At 36.1% G+C, this 18137-nt stretch overlaps 1 protein-coding gene across 1 annotated transcript; it reads left to right on the top strand.

Annotated features, from left to right (window-relative positions):
* The first annotated feature begins 137 nt into the window (after positions 1-137).
* On the top strand, positions 138-16946 carry LOC120623237 (general transcription factor IIF subunit 1). Its single transcript, XM_039889155.1, has 13 exons — positions 138-349; positions 1734-1912; positions 2205-2339; positions 4490-4591; positions 5239-5307; positions 7811-7932; positions 8149-8271; positions 10145-10253; positions 11213-11278; positions 12425-12570; positions 14241-14336; positions 15118-15262; positions 16691-16946. Exons 1-13 carry the CDS (start codon positions 329-331, stop codon positions 16896-16898), a joined length of 1521 nt encoding a protein of 506 aa, XP_039745089.1. The 5' UTR covers positions 138-328; the 3' UTR covers positions 16899-16946.
* Positions 16947-18137: the final 1191 nt, after the last annotated feature.

Below are 18137 nucleotides of genomic sequence, written 5' to 3'. Positions count from 1 at the left end.
ATAGATATAACTTACAATCTGATCTTATTATTAATGTTGTTTCAATTTTATAATTTGTATTAAATTATTAAATATTGCTTAGTCCTGGTTTTTTCCAATAGCTTTGTAACACTTTATGTAAACGACAAAGGCCACAGCTGACAGCAGTTACTAGTTAGCAATCATCAAAACTTAATTTGCCAAGTAAGAGGTCGGGTTATAGTGTGTTTCTGATAACTTAAAATAAAATAACCCAAATTTCCTCTTACAATGAACACAATGGGCAGTTAAATTTTCGAGAAGTATATATAATTTTGTTTAATTACAAATAAACACCAGCAGTTTCAAAATGACGACCCCAGCCACTTCGGTATGTACAGAATTCTATTTACACGTATTTGAATAATATACCAGTGTGATAGTTGTTATAAATGAAAAGTTCGTTAATTTTATAAAGTAGTGTGGGGCCTAATTGTGTTAAATTTGGTAATTTTAAGCGACTGACCTTAGACGGTAGGAAACCTTTGGAAGTCTGAATTTGTACTGTACCTTAACACTTTACCCTAGCCCATATCATAAGCACCCGATTACCTAATAGTTATCTGATTGATGTTGAGTTCAGCTCTACCTATTGATACATATAAAGGGTTACTTTTCTTTTGGTAGGGCCTTAGAGGAATGTCAGAAGTGGGTTGATTGAACACAAACGTTTACATTCACTATGATTCTTAGACAGCTTAAAGTCTATTTTCGTTAGTTAAAAAGCCAATGTGCTTGTGCTTATCATCCGAAAAAGTAAGAAAGGTGTTGCATAATATGTTAATTAATGCTTTACATTTAATGCTTAATCCGTTAGAGGTTTCCATAATGTACTGCTATATTTTGTATGCAGCATAAAGTATATTATTGATCTACAGTTCATAAACTAAATACAGAAATTTAACTTGAGCTTGAAAATTTACTGCATAAATAATGTTTTGTGTTGTAAGGGATAAAAATAGTCTTATTAGGCATGTGATTAGTTTTGTCTACAGCAACGTGAACTTTAGATGACTATGCTTATGTATAGTATAAACAGCACAACTATTACGACCAGGGGACATTTTTCTTCCTGGGAAAAGACAACATTTTATCTTCTCCCACAGCTTTATCAACTCTCTGCCCATTGGTGAAGCTTTGGCAAGTGGACACATCAATTTTATCGTTGTCAATAGAATAGAAAAGAAAATTTTATTGCAACAAAACACAGTAGGAAAAACACAAGGGACACTGAATCAACAGTGCATTGGTGAACATGATAAACTTCTTCTATTCCATGTTGCCAAGCTTTGGCAAGTGGACACATCAATCTTACGACTTGTCAATAGATTAGAATAGAAAAACTTTATTGCAACAAAACACAGTAGGAAAAACACAAGGAAAACCGAAATAGTACTTAGTGTGCAAAGGCAGCCTTATTACTAAAAGTGATCTATCAAAGGCAATCTGAGTATGTAAAGCCGCTAAAAAAGGTGGAAAGTGGATGGTGCATTAAGTATGTTAAAAATAAAATAAACTAAACTTACATGAGCATACATACTAGGTATATTAGCATAATAACTACAAAAATACTGGTATAAACATATAATTGTATACTAAAATATATATTTATGCTTATAATTGGAGATATTATTTTTGTCTCGTACCTATGCTAGCTGTACAAGGTGTGGCAGTCATAGGATGCTTAAAAATATTTATTATTGTCTTACTTTTAGGGCTCAACATCAACTGTACAAGAGTTCAAAATCAGAGTGCCCAAGAATGTAAAAAAGAAATATCATGTGATGAGATTTAATGCCACACTTAATGTAGACTTTGCAAAATGGACTCATGTGAAGATGGAAAGGGAGAACAATATAAGAGAGTTTAAAGGAATTGAGGAAGATATGCCCAAGTAAGTGATAATCTAGAGCTAAGTTTATTCAAATGCTTGTATTTTAAATTACATATTTTATTTTACTTGCACTTTGACATGGTGCAAAAATAACTCTGAGAATCAACACATGTGCTCTTGAGACACGGGGAAGGAGAATAAAATATGCAGGGTGTTTATATGTATATTATAATTATTTATGTATATTATTCATAATAATATTCATCAGTCATCTTAGTAACAAGCTACACTTACTTTGGGGCCAGATTGCGATGTGTATTTATTTATTTATGTATTTATATGTTTGTTATAGATTTGGTGCAGGATCAGAGTATGGCCGAGACATGCGCGAAGAGGCGCGACGAAAAAAGTTTGGCATCATCTCCCGAAAGTACAAGCCGGAAGATCAACCCTGGATCCTCAAAGTTGGTGGAAAGACGGGCAAGAAGTTAGTATGTTTTCGATTTTTTTTTGTTATTACTCAAAGTCAAAATTCAAAATCAAAAATATCTTTATTCAAGTAGGTATTCAAAACTATCATGTTTGATGCGAACAGTACATGAGAATTACACGGTAGTGAGATGATGGTGGAACCATATTCGTAAACTTAAAACTAAAGCTATGTGGGTTCCAAACGCGTCCTGGTCTAAGAAGAAGCCCACAAAAAACTTAGCCGGGTGTTTTTTTAGAAGAGCAACAATAACAGTATTATATAAGCACAACGGCGGATCCAGGGGGGGCGGGTCATGGGGGTCATTACCCCCCCTGAGCTGGTTCCAGGACTTAGGTGGACCACTAATTGAACATAATGATTTTATTTATATATTTCGTCACCATATAGATTTTATGTAACTACAAACTTTCAATACTTAATTAAATTTAATATAATAACGTATGGTGGCAAACGTTTGGGAATGAACGCAACGAAAATTTGAATTCTCTCGACTATGTAACCTCTAGCTAACCTAACCTCAATCGGAATCGGAACGACTAAACTTCAACATATCACAACATAGTTCTAAGTTAAAAAACTTAAATCTCTTTCTACCTTTAATGTGTTTATAACTGTACCTTTATAAGTATTCTTAAAACTTATTGCTGCAAATTTACTAATTACAAGAAATGGAAAATAATCACTATTTCATTCTTCCAGTGCGTGTGTTTTAACTTAAATGTTGTTTTTGTTATTTCTCTAAATTATTTTATTTCTTATTGTTTGGCAATTGAACTTATACGAGGATACTAAACCTACTTGAAAATTATGTTGTTGTTTTGTTAATATTTTATGCTACGAGTATATACCGTTTATACTAAGTTACCTCACCTCTTCACTCTTGCGGAGTTATGCGTCATACACCTCGACATACCTCTAGCTGTTATGGCAAATCATTCACCACGGTTATGAAATATAAATAGGCTGCCTCATTCCGTGGGTGATAATTCTTCTCTGGATGTCTTCAAGAGAAGATGGCATTATGTACGTGTATATGTACAAGTTATTTAGGTTAAGTTTTTCAAGTGTACAGTAAAGAATAAAAAGTTTTAAGTACAGTACTTAGGTTACGATGGTGATAGATACTTAGGTTAAGAAGACAGTTACGATGGTGTTCCGATCTGGCAGAGGTCCGGGGACTATTCCGGGGGTTTTCCTTGATGGAGATTTGCTCGAGAGAGTTGAGCGGTTCAGATACCTTGGACATATTGTGACTGAAGGCCTTGTCGATGATGAAGATGTAGAGAGGGAACGACGTGCTCTGGCTGTTAGATGTAATATGCTCGCACGTCGCTTTGCGAAATGCAGTGACCAAGTTAAGGTGACATTGTTTAGAGCATACTGTTTATGTTTCTATACATGTCAACTTTGGGTAAAGTCCACCAGACGCGCTGTCAACAATATCAGGGTGCAATACAATAATGCTTATCGTATCTTGATGAAGTTGCCAAGGTACTGCAGCGCGTCGGACATGTTCGCTAGGTCCAGAGTACCGGATTTCTTTGCGATCATAAGATCGAGAATAGCAACATTTTGGAGTCGTTTGCGAGCCTCCGATAATGAAATCCTAAGCACGTTGGCAGAGGGTCTGGACTGCTCGATTTTCAAGCACTGGCTTTCGGTGCACCGTGAGGCAAATAGAAAATAAACTGTAGTGATTTTTGTAAAGGTTAGGTATAAGAAAACCCATAAAATATGACAAACTATGTAATTAATGATTATTATTATGACGGACGTGAGTTTGCAATATTTTTATATTGCAATACTGTTACTTATTATTATTATTTTGTTATTTAATTTATCTTTTTATATTCTTATAACTGGGTTTATACCTTTCAATAAAGATTATTATTATTATTATTATTATTAGGTACATTAATAAAATACCTACTTTTTACTTCTATCTATTGTCATCAAGATTAAATTATAAGTTCTCGACTTGACCACGACTATGTGACCCCCTCCTGGCGCCAAAGCTGGATCCGCCCTTGTATAAGCATAGTAATTTTATCCTGTAAAAATCTTCGCTAATGGCGTAATGACGTATCGAGTCTTTGGTCCAGCAAAGAGTTTAGGTGATATTACAAAACTTTTTCTGTTTTTAGGTTCAAAGGAATCCGGGAAGGCGGTGTTTCTGAGAACGCAGCGTATTACGTGTTCACGCATGCAGCCGATGGCGCAATCGATGCGTACCCCTTGCAAGAATGGTAATGACATAGTTAATAATAAAAAAAAATCTAAGACAATACACACATTGTCATCTAGCTCCAAAGTAAGCGTAGCTTGTGTTATGGGTACTACGATGACTGATGAATATTTTTATGAATATTATGCACAAATACTTATAGTATACAGTGAACATCCAGACATTGGAAAACATTCGTGTTCATCACACAAACCTTTTTCATTTTCCAGCCTTGGAATCAGAATGCCGATTCATTCAACGATTCGAAATTCCCAAGCCGATTGGCTTTAGAAAAAATTTTTTTTTCAAAACTCTAAAAACCAACTAATAAACTGTAAACACTGCCACAGAATGAAAAATATCTAAAAATCTAAATCAAAAAATATTTTTCTTTAATTAACTAGGTATTTTCTAGGACTAAGAATCGGGTATCTTTTAAAATGATATCCCCCCGTCAACAAAAAAAATTAAGGTATTTTCTAGGTAACGTCTTGCTCCTTCCTTGATAAAAGATCTGAATTCTAAGTTCGATAAACCGGTTAATATCTTTTCATTGCGCGAAATCTAAATAGAAACGGTTTCTCAATTTATAAAACGAAACCGAAATTATTCCGTTATCAGGGTAAATGATCGAATACGGTTGAATTATTTTCTTAATTTTTTTTTCAGGTACAACTTTCAACCTATACAACGTTATAAGGCGTTATCGGCAGAAGAGGCGGAACAAGAGTTTGGAAGGTTACAGACTAATAACCCACTATATTGTATATACAGGATAATTTTGAAACCACTGCGGATTTTTTTATGTAATATAATATATAACATATTTCCACAAAAATTTTCAAATATTTTTTTTTTACCATGTCCAAGCATAAAATAAGTAAATCATGGCGACTCGTAATAAGTATCTACCTAAACAAATAAAAGCCCACTACTATCTTAGACTGCATCATCACTTACCACCAGGTGAGATTGCAGTCACGGGCTAACTTGTAGTGGATTAAAAAAAAAAAAGGCATGCGTGATAGGTTTTTAAATTTTAATTGTTTAAGTTATTATTATGCTTTATTTTATGGAATTACCGCTGCGACGATAGGACCGAGTGCGAGAACGTTGATCGCAAGTTGACAGCTGTGTGAAGGGTGCCCATAATTATCTTTTCCGAGGACTAATCGTCTGTAACCGTTTTTTCTGTATCGTTAAGTAAAACATAAAAAAAAAAAAATATAACATAAATTTTGTTCATGTGTGAAATATTAAAATAACCGCACTGAAAAAAAAATTATCCTGTATATAATACCAGTATCATCGTATTAACTCATTACTTTGCATACACCAACCGTTCACCAATAGTTATCCTTATCACCTAAGTGTTACTGAAACGTTTATTTGTTATATGTAATCATCATCACCATCGTCATATCAACCCATCTCTGGCCGAAGTTTAAGGCCGTAGTCCACCACGCTGGCCCAGTTCGGATTGGTGGACTCCACACACAAAGCTAAAACTTAAAACTAAAGCTACGAGGGTTCCAAACGCGTCCCGGTCTAAGAAGAAGCCCACAACAAACTTAGCCGAGTGTTTTTTTTTTTTTTTTGTTATCACCATCTCACAATGTCATTTTAAATTATTAGAAGAGCAACCTGGTTAGAGCAATAATTTACACCCAAGCTTTTTTATCGTTTACGTAGTCCTTTATACTATAATAGGACTTTTCTATAAGCTTACGTTTAATACAAACTTTGTACTTTTTAACAGACATCTCCAAGAAGAGACACCTTTGATGACATTATGGAGAACTCTCAGGCATGCAGTTTTCCTCACGATGTTTTCCTTCACCGTTGAAGCAAGTGATATTTTAATTGCTGCACAGAACTCAGAAAAGTTACAAACTTGACCCCACGAAGGTGAAGTCGAAGTCCTAACCACTGAGCTATCACTGCTTATATAATAAAATCATTTATTCACTGAAATTTAAATGAGTACATAACTATTTCAACATACTCTTTAGCTAGAGGCTAGGGCTTTGTCAGCGTTCAAAAAAATAATAAGAATTACGGGATTTGCTACTCTAAATTGTGTGAAATTAGGTCCATTTTACTTTGATCCTAGAGTTTAATACTCGAAAGAGACTCATCAATTGTGAGCAAGCGGATCCTGTACCAAGACTACAAGTAGGCGATAGCTTACGAAAGCCTTGGTACCAGTAGGTTTTCAATGCCGTTTATATAAGTAATGTCTATTCTAAGGAGATTCCTAGGCATACTTCCATCATTCAGTGGCGTGCACTTCATACATGCACAAAAGCATTGCATACCGAAATAATTTTATGTATTTCGTATTGGAGGGGAATTTTTTCATTTTATGCCAAGCACCTGCATTATGCATACCCTGGTCAAATACCCTGTGTACGCCACTGCAATCATTCCCTTCTCATTTTTTCATTCATTTTTCCCATTGAACACAAGACAGTCGAAGTCATTGGGCATATTTAAAAATGCTGTTAAGGCTCATTATCTCGCTCAGTATTATTATTTATTTATCTACTCAAACTCATATTTAAGTATTTATGGTATATTAAGATATGTATTAGTAAATTTATTTTTTATATTTATCAATAGTATTTTTTTTATTTGTGTAGTATGGTTTATGTATTAGTATGTAGATATTTGTATGTATGTACTAAATAGGGTACCCCACCTATTTGTTTTCTTTTTAGTTTTCCTAATCCTAAGGTTGCCTGGCAGAGATCGCTACTTAGCGATAAGGCCGCCTTTTGTATCCTGCTTCATTCTTCATGTGTTTTTTCTTTTTTTTGTCTCGTTTTTCTGAGTGGTATACAAACAAAGAGTATAAATAAATAAATTTTTGACGACCTCCCTGGCGCAACGGTAAGCGCTCTGAATTTAAGTAGGAGGCCGCGGGTTCCATTCCTGGCAGAGGCATTTTGGGAAATTTATGATTTCTGAATATTACTCTGGTCTGGTTGGCCGTGGCTAGTTACCACCCTACCGACAAAGACGTGCCGCTAAGCGATTTAGTGTTCCGGTGCGATGTCGCGTAGAAACCGATTAGGGATATGACTACCATGCTCCCTAACAGGTTAGCCCGCTACCATCTTAGACTGCATCATCACATCACCAGGTCAGATTGCAGTCAAAGGCTTAATTTTAGAGGAATAAAATAATTAAAAAAAATGTTTGCAGTGCAATCTTTCTAATGTATATATTTTGTTTGCAGGCGAAACAAAGTGATAAACTACTTCTCTCTCATGTTGCGCAAGCGCATGTGCGGGGACAACGCCGCTGAAGACGGCGAAGACCCGGACGAGAAAAAGACTAAGAACTCCAAAGCAAAGAAAGGTTAGTATCTACCTACAAGTATCTAGTCCACAAGACTACGGCCCATTTCATTGTGCGAGGAGACCCCCCATCTCACTGTGGAAGGAGACCCTCCATCTTACTGTGGGAGGAGACCCCCCATCTCATAATTTTAGAAAAATCTTCTGCGTTCAAGCTTCTAAGCTGAATCCTAACGAACTTTACGTTCCGTCTTATTATAGTTAAATTTTCTCATAGATCTGAAGATATCAGAAATGGATGAGTGGATAGACTCTGACGACGATTCTTCGGATTCGGAAGGCGGCGAGAAAGAGAAGGAAGACGAAGAGGCCGCGGCCAAGAAGAAGAAGAATAAAAAAGGTAGGCTTCTGGTTATATGAAATTCATGTATTATTATGCATCAAAACATTCTGAAACTTTCCGGAGTTAGGAAATGGACGCGCTTCGGAGAACATTTTAAGCACCAATATTGGAGCGGCATGGTGGGTTTTAAAGCCCGCTATCCTATGAGAGCGGCTTCAACAAAGCAGTGATCATACTGATGATGATTGTATTAATAACATTCTCATAAACATATTCATTTCATTTCAATTGAAATCTCCCGAAAACATTTTAGCCAATCGTAGCGCTCAAGTTTTACGCGCGAAACATCTTCATCGGCTATTGGTTGTTTCGTACACGAGCGAGATAGCATTAGGATGTTTGCATTTCAAATCTAAACGGAAAGAAAAAATCTTATATTTTGTTAGTGTTGAAAATAAAACAATTCTAGTGGCGCTAGATTCGTTGAACAATTTGTAATGAGTATTGTCTTTGTTAATGCATTAGTAACATAGTGTTTGTATCCTCTTTGACTTTGTCGCAACATGCCAACTAAAAATTTAACTTCATGTTACATACAGGTGCTTTTGAAACTAGAGTATGTCTGACTCTACCACCGTATCTTAGTCTGAACGGAACTGAGCAGTTGCTCGTTTCAAAAAATCGAATTTGATAACAGTTAAAACTTCGGCCTTCATCTTGGGAGAACCCAGTACGATCTTCGGCATACACCTGTCATTTTTCGGAGCTATGTGTGTTTTAAGTTTAAACAATTGAATATCCCTTGCTTTAACTGCGAAGGAAAACGAAGCGAAGAAACCTGCATGCCCCAGGGTTCTCCATAATGTTCTCCGAGGCGCGTGAAGTCCAATCTGCACGCTCGCTATGGTCGCTAAAACATTGATGATAATAAACTTTGCTCTATCTTGTATGCATGAAAGCTTTATTAATTTATAATATAAATTATTTTCTTCCACGCTTACCGAAGTTACGCGTAAGTGAACGCCAATATATATACTTGAGAGAAATACCTACCTAATACCTGTGAATGTGTTAAATTGAGTAAATAAGAGTAAATTCTTTTGTTGTTGAATGACAACGACAATGCAATGATCGCTGAAAGCTACCTGATTGGCTTACAATATTCCCTAAAGTGCGCACCAACTAAAGTATTTTCAATTAAGCCAATAACAATGGCCGCAATGTGGCAATCACAAGCTTTTATTTCGACCAGCTAAAAGATACAGATGATATAAAATGGAAATATATTTCTCCAGTAGAAACATTTCAAATATATTCGACAGTATGCAGTGTTTTTATGCGAATATGTTGTGCACGCGGCGTAGCTCAATGAAAACTCGTCTTTTTGATATATCACAAAATAGAAGGAAGCTGTGAACTTATGACGTAAATATCGCCATATTTTAAAAGTAATCCGGTCGCATATACTTTACAAAACATATTATTGGTTTTTCGCCATTTCCTTTGGGTGTTTCCTAATTTTCCGATTCAACCCGAATATGAAACCAAGCAAATTCATCCATAATATACATTTCACTATAAATTTTGCGCCCACCCTTATATTTGTAGTAGGATTGACATTAAAAACTTTATAACTATGAAATGTGAATATTTCATAGTTTCACTTTAAGAAGAATAAAATTACAAATATTAGGCAGGTACAAAAGGCGGCCTTATCGCTAACAAGCGATCTTTACCAGGCAAGCTATCACAGATACAAGAGAAAAGTTACAGTATAGGGTTAGGATGAGCACAAAAAAATGGTAAGGAAATACAAAAGTAAAAACAAATAGCAATAGATTTAACGATTATATTAACCTCAATTAAAGATTCTGAACTACTATAAAAAATTGCTAAAAGTAACTTTTTGTAAATGCATATAAGTTTCTAGCTTTAAAGAACAAGAAGAAGAAGAAAGTAGAAGACGAAGCATTCGAGGAGAGTGACGACGGAGACGAGGAGGGTCGAGAGAGAGATTACATATCGGATTCGTCGGACAGGTAACTTTAAGAGAAAACTAAACTACACGTAGCTTACTTTCGAGTTTAAAATTAAATCCGAAAGCCGTTGGCCGCGTTCTTTTTCGACCTTTACTACGTATTTTCACAATAATTGGGGAGGATTTGTTTTCCAGGCTAAAATAAATAAATAATAAATATACTGTGACAATACACACATCGCCATCTAGCCCCAAAGTAAGCGTAGCTTGTGTTATGGGTACTAAGATGGCTGATGAATAATTTTATGAATAATATACTTAAATGCTTATAAAATACAGATACCCCTAGATAATAAAAAAATATTCTGTGATGAACATGAATTTTTTTTCAGTGTCAGCACGGCTAGCACGGGCAGGAGACAAAAATTATATCTACTAGCTCTGCTGACACTGAAAAAATATTCATGTTCATCACAGAATAATTTTTAGTTGATTGAATTAAGAAGATACAGAATCCGTGTGCACGACTAAAATTGTGGCATCAAAAACCATTCCACTTTAGTAGTGTTTCTTGAATAGGCGGCTAGCCACTTTCATTTAGCAGTTGACAGTTATTATTTTACGTTACTAATGTTGTAAACGTATACCATAAAATCAGGAAAATGGAAAAAGTTTGTTGGCTAGCAACATTCCCCGGGTGTGAAGTGAGACTCGTTCTGGGCACAATCCTCTGCATGTAATAATGGCTGAATGAGGGTTCTGTGTGTTCTTAATTCTGTTTGTGTTAAGCCGCATTTGCCTGTAATTACACCGGCAACCACGCTCTTCAGACTGGAACACGGCTATGCTGCTTTGCGGCAGAAATAAGCATGCCGGTAGTAGTTCCCCGAACGAGCTCATCAACTGCTACTACTCGAATTGCGAAACATTTCTTATGAACCGTTAACATTTTTTTATTCTTCTCATTATCATTTTTATATGACGTTAAAGTCAAGTGTATAATCGACGTTCTTTTCACAGTGAATCAGATCACGAGACCAAAACAAACAAGGAACTAAAGGGGGTTGCAGAAGAAGATGCATTGAGGTTAGTGTGTAGTTTTATATTCACTGTATTGCGCGACTTTGTTTTTTTTTTTTTTAAATCACGCTGGAGCCGTTTGATTTTCCGGGATAAAAAGGATTTTTACTATATCTATGTGTAATTTCGCCAAAATAGGTGTACCTGTTAAGCCGTAGGTAGGACTTATTTTTAAAATACCTTTACCCTTTACGATTTGTTACCCGGCTCAGATTGTTGTGGGCTCTTCTTAGACCAGGGCTTGGTGGGAAACCTCGTAGCTTTAGGTTTAAGTTGGCGAACGAAGTTATCTTTTAACTGATGTATTTATTAATGCACTTTATTCATACAACACAAAAAGTTAAGTACATTAACAGGCAAAACAGAAACTTAAAGAAATAGGATACAAAATGCGGCCTTATCGCTTAAATTGTTGTATGCGTCTATTGTTTAACTGATGTTTTTATTAATTTATTTATAGTCTATATTTGTACACCACCAAAAGATAAGGACATTAACAGGCAAGGCAGAAACTTAAAGAAGTAGGGTACAAAAGGCGGGCTTATCGCTTGGGTCGTTGAATGTTTCACTTGTTGAACTCATGTATTTATTTTTTTATACTCTTTATTCATACAACACAAAAAGTTAATAACATTAACAGGCAAAGCAGAAACTTTAGAAAGTAGGATACAAAAGGCGGCCTAATCGCTTTGATTGTTGTATGCGTCTATTGTTTAACTGATGTATTTATTTATTTATAGAATTTATTTGTTTAGCACCAAAAGTTACGAACATTAACAGGCAAAGCAGAAACTTTAAAAAGTAGGATACAAAAGGCGGCCTAACCGCTTAGATTGTTGTATGCGTCTATTGTTTAACTGATGTATTTATTTATTTATAGAATTTATTTGTTCAGCACCAAAAGTTAAGAACGATAACAGGCAAAGCAGAAACTTAAAGAGGTAGGATACAGTAGGCGGCCTTATCGCTTAATTCGCTGGATGTTTCACTTGTTTAACTCATGTTTTTATTTATTTATACTCTTTATTTGTACAACACCAAAAGATAAGAACATTAGCAGGCAAAGCAGAAAGTTGAAGAAGTAAGATGCAAAATCAACCTTATCGCTTAGGTCGTTGGATGCATAACTTGTTTACAATCATTTCCGTTTAGGAAACTTCTGACATCGGACGAGGACAGCGACGAAGATCAAGAACAGAAGCAAGAGTCTGAGCAAGAAGACGAACCCACTAAAGAGGGAGAAGAACGCGCCAGCAAACTTACCAAGAAGAAGAAGAAACCCGATGAAACTAAGAAAGGTACTTGTTTGATCCTAGTGCCCATGACTTTGCGATTGTTTAGCTTTTTTTTTAAATGACGTGAGAAAGATAGAATAACTATATTGCAACAAAACACAAAAAAACAATACAAAGAAAAACAAAGACAAAAGTACATAATGTTAGGATGCAAAGACGGCCTTATCACTTAAAGTTATCTGTTACAGGCAACCTAAGCGTAAGAAGCTAGTTAACTAACTTATCCAAAGATAAAAATTATCCTATGTGCTTAACGCTCCAGGACGCCCAGCTATCTCCGTGCCAAATTTTGTCAAAATCGGTGCAGCGGCATTATTTATTAATAATGTAAATACATACTAAATTGTAATTAGTAATAATTCACATTAATACAAAATAGTAATAATACTAATAATAAACGTAAATCCATCAGTGCCTAGTTGTGGACATTTTGTCAAATACGAATACTAAAGATATTTTGAAATTTAAATAAAAACTTTGATAAGTTTAAGCCACGTTTCGGATTAAAAGATCGTTTCTTTTTTAAATTTCATTAAAAAAAAAAAAAAAAAGCTAAAATTTGCGTTGTGTTTGAGAAAAAGATAATTTTCTTGCTTTATTTATTTTCTAAGACAGAATTAAGAACATTCAGAAGCCGTGTACACGACTATAATTGAAGCATCGAAAACTAGTCCACTGTAGGAGTGTTTCTCGGACAGGCGGTTGGTCACTTCATTAATTTTGCAGTTGACAGAAATGATTTAACATCTGATAAACGACTAAGACACCGGGAGGTATCTTTGCATCGTTCGAATCCATGTAGGACTGAAGTGTATCGATAATGCAGTCGTATTTATATCAAATACTCAATTTCATAAACATTGGTTGTTAATCAAATATAAATTGTAACGGACTTAGTTCGTACAGTCCTTAGTTTCTTAGTTTAAACTAGATGGCGCCACTCGTTCTTTGTCTCGCGCTATCGTTGTATTCAACTCAAACTTTATAATATGGAGTAAATTTATGTTATGCTTCATGTAACCCAATGTGACCGTGTACGTTTTAACGGACCTATCAGCATTTATTGGTTGCTACCTCTGACAGTTTTTTTTGTTCAGGAAAATTAGTGACACTGATTAGATTAACAATAATTGTAACTGTTTAATAGTGTACGTTGCGGCAGGCGGACCCCCCTTAAACGGACCGTTAACAGAGATAAGCAAGTACTAATACACTGTGTTATCCCCCTGGATTACGTGTTTCCTTTGACACTTGCCGTTTTCCGCCTACCCACGATTGCAAAATTCTTGAAAAATATTTATTAACTAAATAATAACTATTACCGTATTTGTAAAAATCCTAATCAATTTAATAAAATATCTGACAAATATGAATTTATAGTTATCAAAAGTTTAATTAAGTAACTGTAACACATCTAATATTATAAACGGTTACCATAAAATGGGAACAGTTTGTGAGCTAGCAACACTCCGTGGGTGTGAAGTGAGATGTGCGCAAGGCACTGCGTGCAATAAATGCTGAATGAGGGTTCTGTTTGTCACTAATTCTTTGTTTTCTAGTATAATAAATAGCCCATGTTAGTTTTGATGCTCACTTCGCTCACGCTTCGTATTCACATAGATACCTACATTGCTGTATATGACAAAAGTACTAATTTATAATTTTATTTCCAGAGACGAGTAGTGAATTCAGCTCAGATTCGGACACCGATCCCGAGAGTAGTAACAAGAAACCAAAGAAAACTAAGAACGGAACTGACAAAAATGCCGGTGAGGAAGCCTATATATAAAAATCTTTATTTCGGACGTGGACCATAGCATGTTGCATACAGTAATACATCTTAACCTATATTAGCGCTTAACAATTGAATCACAAACTTAAAACAAACTAGAGACAAATTAAGTTTATTTTTCATAATATATCATGGAATTCCGCATTCCGCCTGCTTCTAACATTATTTGATTATTGTTAATATATGATTAAATACGTAGTAAGAGTAACAATTGCTACGGACCCCGCACGAAAGGGGGCCCCGCATAATTAATATCACTCATCTCTGACTGACTGACTGACTGACTGACTGACTGACTGACTGACTGACAGACACGTACAAGCACTCAGCATCGGCTATAGTAATTTACTACACTATTACTTAACCACAAAATTGTAACCTATAGCAAATACGTATTGTATTTTAGACACGTTTGTACGTATTGAGTATTGAATTGTATTCTTACCACTTTATACTCAAGAACCCATAGCAGATCAAGGGCTCTTTTAAAGAATTTGCTACGGGCCACGCGCTTGCTTAATCAGGCACTGACTTACAGATAACATATCTTAATTATCTGAAAATAGTTTGCAAAGTATAAAAATGTAGCTCTTTTTTTTACATCATGTAATTAAAAACAAAATTACACTGCACTTTTTTAGAAGGGCCCAAAGCTACTATGTAAAAATCTGCTGGCTGAATTTATAATTGGCTGTGTCCCAAACATGTATTTTCGTTAACAAAACGTGTTTTCTCACTTTGGCAAATGTTGTGTTCAGGAGGTGCGAGCGGGACAGGTAGCGCGAACACCTCCCGGGCGGGGACTCCCACGCCTTCAGCAGCGATGGCCGCCGTGGCTGCGGCCAACGCCGCCAACGCCAACCAACCCCCCTCCAAGCGAACAAAGCTTGACCCGTCTTATAGGTAGGTAGTGTAGTATACTTACGCGTACTTGTTTAAATACAGTCCGTACACTATAACTTGTAACTTTTCCTTCACCGTCGAAGCAAGTGATATTTTTATTTACTTAAAACGCACATAACTTAGAAAAGTTAGATTTGCGTGCTGGGATTCGTACTCGTCACCCCGAAAGTGAAGTCGAGCTCAAAACAACTGCGCTATCATCGCTTCACGTGACTTAATGACGGCCGATTGGCGCAGGGGGCTGCGACCCTGCTTTCTGAGTCCAAGGCCGTGGGTTCGATTCCCACAACTGGAAAATGTTTGTGTGATGAACATGAATGTTTGTCAGTGTCTGGGTGTTTATATGTTTATTATAAGTGTTTATCTATATTTTTCATAAAAATATTTATCAATCATCTTTGTACCCATAACACATGCAACGCTTACTTTTGGCAGTGTGTATGTCAAAATTCAAAATTCATTTATTTCAAGTAGGCCCAATATTAGCACTTTTGAAACGTCAAGTCTGTCCGTTTGTAGTGACTCTACCACCGGTTCGGAAGGCAGATTCTACCGAGAAGAAGCCGGCAAGAAACTCAGCAGTTGCTCTTTTCCAACATCAATAATTTACATTTTACATTTTAACATTCATTTTTCTATCTTGTGAGGCATGTCGTAGTATATAGTAGTACCCTGCCACGCTTCGCTGTTGCACATTTTTTTGGAATAATTGAGAAATGTGAAACAAAACAAAACAAAGAATATACCAGCTGATCGTTAAAAAAAACTGTAGTTTCGCGGTCGCGGATAATATGTGACTGATTAAAAAAATAGATAAAAACAATCCTTATGCGGATTATATATCATGCTAAAATTTCAGCTCGATCTGCGCAGTTCTTTTTGAGTTTCTGAAGCGTACACAAACCAACATAACATTTTTATATGTATCCCTATCCCTACTAATATTATAAATGTGAATGTAAGTTTGTTTGTTACGCCTTCACGCAAAAACTACTTGACCGATCCACATGAAACTTTGTACACATATTCTTGGAAGTGTTACAAGTAATATAGGATACTTCATTAAGCTCGGATCCTTTGGGAGAGGGGATGAGAGAGTGTTTGACGATTTATACCACGACGTACGACGTACGACGATTTGTACTATCGAGGTTATAATATGTATTTAATTTTGTCCAAACTGTGGTTGGAGATAGAGGACAGAACTCCTCAGCGGACAGCAGCAAACCCCTCATTCAAGGCTTAGCGATACTGAAACTGTACTTTAATTTTTTTTTTATAACCACTACTAAATTAATGCCACATCAAAAACAGACGAAGTCGCGGGCAACAGCTAGTAGATAAATATATTTAAAAGTTCGTGCAGCCGCCAAAATTATCATCCTAAATGAGATAAAGCATAGTCTTAAGCTGGACTTTATGTTCCAGCGAGTGCGGCGTGACCGAGGAGGCGGTGCGCCGGTACCTGGCGCGGAAGCCCATGACCACGACGGAACTTCTCACCAAGTTCAAGTCCAAGCGCACGGGCGTCAGCTCGGAGCGCCTGGTGGAGACCATGACCCAGATCCTCAAGCGGATCAACCCGGTCAAGCAGAACATCAACGGCAAGATGTACCTCAGCATCAAGCCCACGTGATAGCGCTCGCAGTGTACATAAACATTAAACAGCATTTTATTAACGTTATTTGACTTTCATTTGCCTGTGTTACTGTGTTACTATGCTAAGATTTTTTTTTAAATCCTGATTTATTAAAAATTTAAATTTACAGGCTGTCTTAGTTCCTATCGTTCTACAATGTAGCAATATGTTTTTCCCACAGCTGGTTTTATTCTTCTAATTAACACCTAAGGTAATCGTTGCAGACAGGCACCGAGGACAAACCTCTGCGGTTTTTCGGTGCTTTTTTACTAACCATTTTTATTTGATAAATAAAATAAAAAAAAGAGATGATTCTCTGGGCGAATATACTACTGGGTACTACATACAGCAGTAGCGAGGACTGTCGTCGAGAGAGGAATTATTGTTGTCTCTTCTCGATACCAATCCCAACCAATCGCAACAGTTTTCTTGCTGTCATTGAATGTGGGTAGGCCAGCACAATGCTAAAAATATACAATGGAGCTTCTTAAAGTGCTGACGTCGGTATGCTAAGGATACAGAAGGTTTTTTGTATCATCATCATTTTATCAACCCAAAAATAAAAAAGCCTTTTATTATTCCTTGATTTAGATTTAGACCTCGAGAATATTATCTAACGGTACAAATTTGCAAAAGCTTATATTCTTATCTATTTTTTATATATTTTTTTTTGTTTATATATTCAATCGACTCAATTCCCACTAAAGAGCACGGGTCTCCTACCACAATGGGAAGGGGTTAATGCCGTAGTCCACCACGCTGGCCTAATGCGTTTGGTTGACTCACACACCTTTGAGAAAATTATGTAGTCTCGGGCATGCAGGTTTCCTCACGATGTTTTCCTTCACCTTTGAAGCAAGTGGTACTTATTTTAATTACTTAAAACGCACACAACTTGAAAAAGTTGGAGGTGTGTGCTGGGATTCGAACTCTGCCCCGCGAAAGTGAAGTCGAGCTACCCAATGGGTTATCACCTTGTCCTTACCAATATTATAAATGCGAAAGTGTTTGTTTATCCAAAAAATTCAAACTCACAAATTGTTGTAGACCCTATCACAGGCGTTCATATATATAACATGTTACCACTAATGATTGGTGATGGTGATAACTAGATTCGTTAACTTAAAACTAAAGCTAAACTAAACTTAAAGGTTCCAAACGCGCCGCAGTCTAAGAGCCCACAACAAACTAAGCCAGATTTTTTTTTGTTATAAATATCTCATGGTCGAATTAATA

Source organism: Pararge aegeria, chromosome 4, assembly GCF_905163445.1.
Source record: "Pararge aegeria chromosome 4, ilParAegt1.1, whole genome shotgun sequence".
Lineage (NCBI taxonomy): Eukaryota > Metazoa > Arthropoda > Insecta > Lepidoptera > Nymphalidae > Pararge > Pararge aegeria.
This window is presented reverse-complemented; position numbering and strand designations above follow the sequence as displayed.